Raw genomic sequence first — 8,192 nt, 5'->3', positions numbered from 1 at the left:
CATTTGGCTAGTATTATCAGAAACGTTTGTTTTAAACTTTTGTTACTTTATAGCTCTAGACAGTTTCCTACGGTTTTAAAATTAATGTCCAACCACTGATAAGATGTAAATAGAAAAATGGATAGTATTCGTAACTGGTAAAACATTAGTAAAAGCTACAAGATGATACACAAAAAATGTAAAATCAATTTGCCCTGTAAGAGAGCAGCGAATTTCGATCATTAATTGTAATTCACTTTGACGCAACAAAAAATAAAAAAATGAAATATTAGACATTATCTTGTTTTCATGATCAGCCATATTAGGACAGTTTCCTTTTTAATGAGGAATAAATATATATAGTAATTTTCTTTTTATTTAAAAAATATTCTATGGTTTTTTAAAATACTAAATATGTCATGAGTGTGTTGTCAGGGCGGCATTGGTATTATTTCTCTTTCCCACATTAGTCAAGAGGACTGGACTATATCAATATATTAAATTATGAACAGATTGTAATGCCAAAAAAAGTAGTAAAATTTAATAGTAGATCTCATGAATAATTAGTGTAAACCATTTAGCCTCTTTAATGTAAGGAAGGAAGCGTAATAATTAAGCCTCGACGTCTGTGACAATGTCTGGAAAAGATCTTAAAGAAAAGGACCAACTTTTGTAAATTCATTACATTCATAATTCCCTATCCTACAACATGATATTTAATCAAAATACTGTCTTTTTCTCTTGTCCATTGGCGGACAAAACATTAACTTTTCCATGTGCTTTCTAGGTTTGAGCAGAGGATGTTAAACCATGGAAATGCTTGACAAAGACTCCGGCAAAGTTTTTGTGAATTGTTGTTCTTTCTGACTTCCAAGATTCATAAAAATACTGACAAAAAAGCAGAACAATTATTTACCAATAAACAAATATTGTTAACAACATATGTGACAGAACATTTTTATATGATAAGTTAATTGTGTAATGTAATATGTTGTATATTTTTTTGTTTATTCTTTGTAAAATTTTTATATTTTAGTCTGAGTATTAATTTGCAATTGTTATTTTTGTCTGTAATTGTTTTCATGTACAGAGCTTTTGAGTAATTTCATTTTACATTTAGCCCGTTATAAATTGAGTATAAAAATGATAATAATGATAAGGATAATTCCCTCCAGCACTGGATTGGTGATGCATTGTCTTGGCTCCTTCTGAACTTTCCCGCCAAAGGTCCAAATTAAGAGAAAATCGTCGATCTCGACATGGGTAAACAACATTGCTATAATTAGAAAATAGTTAACACCATCTAAATACAATGTAATTTCATAGAGATATGTTGTCATTCAATGCAAATTCCCCACAATACGCTGTTTTGCAAAAAACAATTTAGCATAAATTAGCATTTTTAAATCAGCATCTTTAAAAATAGAAATGTGTGGTTAATTTATTGTTTCATTTACAAAACATAAACAATTTAATCGCTTGTCGCTAAAACGGACGTGCATATATATGTATCCTGGTACGACTCGATTTATTTTAAACCTGCATGAAATTATGGCTTATAATCTTGCGCAATTACACATCGTGTTAACAACTCTCATTACCCGGAAAGTTAAAAGGCATTTTACATGAAATGAAATGATAATGATGTTTTTCTCTGAATATTTGCATTACTATACAGCTGCATGATTTTAATTGATATCTTATTCAACACTTTACTTTTAATTAAGCATTTTGGAAAATATCAATCTAAAAGGCATAAATACAACAGAGATAATATTTTCCTTTTTTTTTTTTACTACTGACCTAGATCCTGAAGGCTGAAACACATAAGTCTGTACCTCCGACACATGTGTATTATCACACACAATACGTGACAGTTTTAGTTTCTTTATTTCGTTTAGCTGATCTAAAACACAAAATCAATTAAGCTATTACTATAAACAAATACATATACGGTATACGGGGAACATTCGATCCCATTTAAGTTTTGCCTCTTTTAGACATCGTTGTCAGGGGGCGAATTTAGGACTGGCGATTGCATAACTCTTTAACACAACTGTGTCTGAGCAAATTCAAGATGGCGAATTCGTTTTCAATTGAAGAAGTGCGAAAAAAAATAAAGCGTTAAAACCCTGTTAACAGAAGTCAAACTACAAATTTAGAGACCTGAACAATTGAAGTTCTTACCTTCCTGGAATCCTGTTGGTAAGAACTTATTTTCGTACCAGAATCTGTCTCCAGCTTTAAGGTGGTAGAACTGTTTTGCAATAAGACAGGCAAAAGTCGGCCCGACCAGTCCTCCCGGTAGATGGCGCTCCGATAGGGCAGCTGGATACAGATCCATGTCGTCGGGATGTCTGATGTTAAGTAGTATAACAGTATTTATGCATGCAAATGCACTAAGATATCATATATCTGATTTTACATTTTTTTTTACCTTAAAATAATGTTCGTTTTTTAAAAATACATCAGGGTAAACTACATGTTAATGTTCACATAATTTTCGGAAATGACTAGTAGTTATGTTTGTAAAAACCATAGATGGGGTGAAAATAAGAAATTCGGAAGCAATGTCCATATTTTCTTATTAGATTTAAAAATGCTTATTAAAATTTCAATAAGATGTCAATCTGATAATGATTTGATCTCAATGCATTTAAAGTCTTTGAATCAAAAAGAATTTAGAGTGCAATATTATTTATCTTAAGAAATCAGATATTGTTTGAAATTTTATGATGGTATCTTTCAAATGATGTTTTTGATATCTCGAACACTAATATCTCGAATAAAATGGATATATCGAAGTCATTTGCGAGTCCAAACTACTTATTTTTTTAATTTCTTTTACCCTCAGTATCTCGAATACTCGGATATCTTGGAGTTTTTAAACAGGGCCATCTAATTCGAGATAACCAAGTTTGAAGTTAGTATATTAGTTTAAAAAAAATAATTTACCTGTATAAAGATTTTAATAATGCAGCGTCCTCTGGATCGTGATCAACCATACCTCCAGGACCAGAGCTAAAATGAACCACCGGTTTCAAACCACAGAACTTCCTCCAAGCATTATAACCTGGAATTCCATGATCCCTCCCTCGTTGGATGTTCAGAGCTGCCAGATCGAAACTTTTTTGTTCTTTATCCAAGAACAGCTTATTTCTGACACCATCATCAAGACATTTGTCGTCTGCTGCCATAAAACTGCCGATCATCCATCGACCCAGTCCATCGAAGCCTCTGCCGTGACGATCTTTGGTCAAGATCAGCTCGGGCCTGTTATAAGTTTTCTCAATGGAAACGATTTGAATTGGCTTATAAGAGGTAGAATACAGAGCCTGGTTATTCGGAATTTGTGAGTGACCAAACCTGAAAGCAGCCACACCAAACACATTTGAGATGGACGGATTAACGCTTGGGTTATAAACGGTGTCATGGCCTTTTCTTTTCGAGCGGAGAAAATATTGTGATCGAATGTCTTTCGGTAGGAGCAGAGGTAAGTACTCCGTATATGTAATGTGCTGGATAGCAGCAATTATAATTTTTCTCGTTTCTTGGTACAGTGTCTCGTCACACCAGTGGGGGTTGACTGCGGAGAGACCACGTGCAATTCTGTTATGTTCACGGACAAACAATAAATGTAAATATGTCAGCGAAGGGACAACCATACTTCTTTTGTCTCCTGAAAAAAAACCCCAGCCATTTGAATTCATTTTGTATAAATTCCTCTGAAATAAAAGTCTAAGAGAATATATTTCCTCAAACAACATGAATCATCTAAGTTTTGGAAGTCATGATAGGTGTTTTATATATCTATCCTGCAACTACACTTTGCATTGACCGAATAAAGTAACTCAACAAACCAATGCTATATTCGGTCAATGCCCAAATATACAATAATCATGTAACCTCGTGTATTTATTCGACGTTCAGATGGATTGTGACATCATCTTTCTTGCTTCGTTTATGCCATGGCCTCATGGCTTCAACTGCAGATATGCAGCGAAATTTGTCTGTCAAATAAAGCTAGTTTGAGGGGCAAAATGTTACATTATGTTGCAGCATAAACAAAATACATGATAACTGTCTTGTAATATAAGGGATATTTGGGCTCGGGTCGAAAACTTGAAGAGGGCGAGGCTTTGTTTTCTTAATCTCGCCCAAAAATCACTTACACTTGGAAACAGTAACCATATATTTCATATATACACCAATTTCAAATTAAAAAAAATATACTTAAATTTATGTATAATTTTATCACACGTTTTAATGGTTTAAAGATGTTTGATGTTTAATTGAAGACCTAACATAACTGGGTCTTTCCGTTACTAACTTGGCGAATCCAATACATGCCTGCATGAAAACAATATTCCGACGGCTTCTGGATGACGCAATCGCTTTTCTTGGCTTGTGGTAACATTCCGTCGTCTGTCACTTTCAAGAGACCTATTGGGACAAATAAGATATCTAATGAAAATGATTTCACGTCAAAACTTCAAAACACAGAAATAATTAACCACGGTATGCTTGCATATTCAATGTTCAAATCATTTTGTGTCAGACTTTCAAAGGTCACACTTACTAAACCAAAAGTAAATACTTGTATACACCCAAAACGATCAGATAGAACTTTTATGTGCTATTTAATGACCAAATGTTGTACTTTGAATCAGGTCTTAAATGTACACTGCCACCCATTGCTCTGAGGGAGAATGGCTGATATGTGATCGGTCTTTGACCTTACAGGACCATACCTTTGTACCCAGCACGTAGGTTTCTGGCGTCCTTGGCTGTGGCCCCGTACACCATGGAACCGTCTATGAAGGAGGTGTGCTGATTAATCTGGTTCCTCCATTCTATGGGAGAGGAAACAAAATGAGAGAGAGAGAGCAAACGTAAACGGTATGCATCTCTAATTCATAAGTCATATGCATGCATTCTTGACAATACAAAATACTATGACTAATTCATGTCTGAATTATTTTTAGTGCCAAGACAACCTTCAGTATGCTTCTGCGTTATGTTTTAAAAAAAGTTACCATGACAACAACGTCTGCTAACTGCACGTGTGAATACCTGGTACACAGCCGTCTTCTGGTGCCGCGGCCGATCGGACAAACTCCATACACTTGCCCGAGAAAAACGTGTCACCGTCAGGTATCCGGATTGGAAAGCAGGAGCAGAACTCTCTGAATTAAAGTCAATGGGTTATTATATTATTCAATAGATCATTTGTAGATCAAATGTTCATTAATTTATCATTAGAAAATTTCTTTTTAAGTATGAATATTTGAAATTGCAGAAAAGCGTTACTAATGAAATAACTGAAAAATTGGCAAGTCATAAATACGACATTCTGTAATGCAATGAATTGCTTTGGATATAGTATGAATACGAGAAAAAGAAAACTTTCTAATCATCACATACCTTAGTTTAAGTGTTGTAGAACTTAGATTGCAACAAGTGATTGTGGAGTCATTAAAACCTGTGAAAAATGAAAGAAATGTTGAGTTCGCAAAATAACCTATTTAAAAATGCATTCAATGGATAGATAGCATAAAAATCTTAACTTAGTCTTTAATGAAATTATGGGAAAATAAGTGGTGTTTAAACAAAGTTTGAAAAAGATTCTAGAAGCGTTTTCATTATCTTGATTACCAATATGAAAATGACAATGGTTATATATTAGAGCAGTTAACCCATTTAAATATTTGGTGTACATACTGTACATACATGTAAGCTAACCTTTGTTCATCGGCGTGCCAATGAAGTCGTGATCCAGAAATTGACCCCATGACATGAACATCATGGTCAGAAACTGCCCTGACGACCGGCATTTGTCTGCCTTGTGGATGACGTTACTTATGTGACGTGCACTTGGTAATGCTTCACCCGTCACGCTCTTAATTCGAGGAGTGTTAACACCTGGAGAGAAAGGTAGGTAAAAAAGCAGAAGATTGTATCATAAAGTTAACATGTAGTCAGCATCTACTGATGCTTACTATGTCCTTGATTTAATAAAGATAGACAAAAAAGAAATTAACAGAAATTCTTAAAGTTAACTATGTTAAATTTATCACTTTGCTTTACATATTAATAATATTGATTCCTTTGAGTTTTCAGCCACTGATCTGTGTTAATAAAATGTGTAATTTAGAATCAAGGTGCCTTGAATTTCGAATTTACCGTCGTGATAAGCCGGCGGGAGGTAGCGGTGCTGTGGGGTAAAGGTGGACCCCCATTTAGGAAGCTTCACATTGTTACATTTGCCGTCTGGGGAGCGGTAACGGTCCCTTTGGTTACAGTTTGGCTGAGGACAATTACAGTGCGGCGATATCACATTTCTCCATACTTTCAAAAGACCGCTGTCTTGCTTCAAGGCATTCAGGGAAATACTTGATCTAATGAATTGATTGCTAATTGTTCAGTGTTTTTTGTTTCAAATATACATTCTAATATGTAATGTCATTTTAATTTGTATCCTTAATTAAAGTACAATTTCATAAATGAAAATACATTTACATATACCAGCATTGAAATGCTTCAATACTGTAATAAAAGATATTATTGCCGAAATTTTTGGATTCAAATTTTATATCTATTTTTAATTTTTATTCTACATTTGAATAATAAAATTACTAATTTTAACGATGAGACAAACAGAATGTATAATTACAAAAGAGATAATACGTACAGCATTTGGAAGCAACTAATGGCTTTTAAAACAATGGATGCTTTTCTGTTCATCAAATGGATTTTGCCAGGGTCTTCATATCCCATGAATTTTGAGTGATGCCATCTAAAAGCGGCTTTGTTGGGAAACCGGTCAATTTCTGTTTATTAAAAGTCAACAACAATTAATCAACTTACAAACCAAACTCATGTCAAAATGTTTCATTCTACGAAAATTATTTTGTTTTCTGGGCCCAAAAAAATCGCTACAAGTTTTATACATAAACACAATGTTCCTCTTTGATGTCAATAAAATTTGACCAATGTGTCAGGTGTTTTAAATATAAGTAACTAGTATTACATAGATTATTATATACATCTGTTCATCTTTATTTCCTTCAATTAATGCCTTTATATGAATGTCTTTTTATTTCTAAAACCCAAATATATACTGAACAGTTCTCTTTATAATAAATGGAGCCTATTCCAAATACGAAAACGATTCAAATGTAATGAAAGAAAGTTTTGTACAAACTTTGCAGGTAGAACATTTTCTCCAGCGCTTTTTGATATTCGATATCATTCACGGCTTTTTTGATACACTTTGTGACCATGTAGGATGTAGCAATGAAAGTGGCATATTTATGTGATTCGACCACACCCAGTACAGCCCATAAAGTCAAAAACAAGACGGCTGCAATCCAAGGGGAAGGCCTCATGACCTAGAATTGCCAAATACACAAAGTTTACTAGAACTATGTTCACGGCAGAGAGCAACTTAAATCCAGATTAACACAAAGACCAAAACACGTCAGAGTGTCAGCACGTTCGCAAAACTGAAGCATACTGTTAATCGCCTCCTCAGAAGTAAATATATAACGGCGTCACATTCTTTGCACAAATAATCAACAAGGTATAAACGAAACTTAAATACGTCGGCGAGCAAGCGGCAATTTCTACACTCAAGATGGAAAACACCAACTTACTTACTTAATGGATCGGAGGATGTCTATAATGAACAACGAAGTTATTGTCTATGCAGAACAATTATTTGAAACGCAACTACAAGTATACCCATAATGAGGACTTAGCTGCCAATGTGCTTATAAAACAAACAGTTGGGGTAGAAGTAAGGTTTCTCCGAATCAATAGAAATGGAGTTCATCATAAAAAATCTGATCGTCCAGTATCAATCTCAGCAAAATCTGATGTTTTCACATTAATTATTTTTTGTTGTTTAAACATTGTAAGTAACAATTCATAAGTGCAAGTAACTAGTGTATGGTGTGTTTCAGTAGCTGAATATAACAACAAAACTTTATCATCAAAATGAATTAAAAAATTTAAAAAAAGGAAATAAGGTATTTTAAATCATCAATTCAAATATTGTGCACCACCAGATTACACATAGAGTAATTCACTTAACTCTTCTTTGAAATGCATTTGAAAATTACAGGGAAATCTCAGGTAAAATGTAGATTATAATTGTTATCAAAACACAATTCATAGGTATTGTTCATGACGTACTTATCAAATGTGTGATC

General features: G+C 33.8%; 1 protein-coding gene across 1 annotated transcript; it reads right to left on the bottom strand.

The window, feature by feature from the left end:
- Positions 1–408: 408 nt before the first annotated feature.
- On the bottom strand, positions 409–7,406 carry LOC105319076 (peroxidase-like protein). Its single transcript, XM_020063640.3, has 12 exons — positions 7,184–7,406; positions 6,671–6,809; positions 6,163–6,377; positions 5,722–5,901; positions 5,404–5,461; positions 5,053–5,165; positions 4,731–4,832; positions 4,330–4,422; positions 2,935–3,658; positions 2,167–2,336; positions 1,783–1,885; positions 409–1,255 (listed from the first exon to the last, which is right to left on the bottom strand). The coding sequence occupies exons 1-12, from the start codon at positions 7,365–7,367 to the stop codon at positions 1,096–1,098; spliced, it is 2,241 nt and encodes a 746-aa protein (XP_019919199.3). The 5' UTR covers positions 7,368–7,406; the 3' UTR covers positions 409–1,095.
- Positions 7,407–8,192: the final 786 nt, after the last annotated feature.

The sequence above is a fragment of the Magallana gigas genome, chromosome 8 (assembly GCF_963853765.1).
Source record: "Magallana gigas chromosome 8, xbMagGiga1.1, whole genome shotgun sequence".
In the NCBI taxonomy this organism is placed as follows: Eukaryota; Metazoa; Mollusca; class Bivalvia; order Ostreida; family Ostreidae; genus Magallana; species Magallana gigas.
Note: the sequence above shows the minus strand (reverse complement) of the source record. Positions and strands in the feature narration are given on the sequence as shown.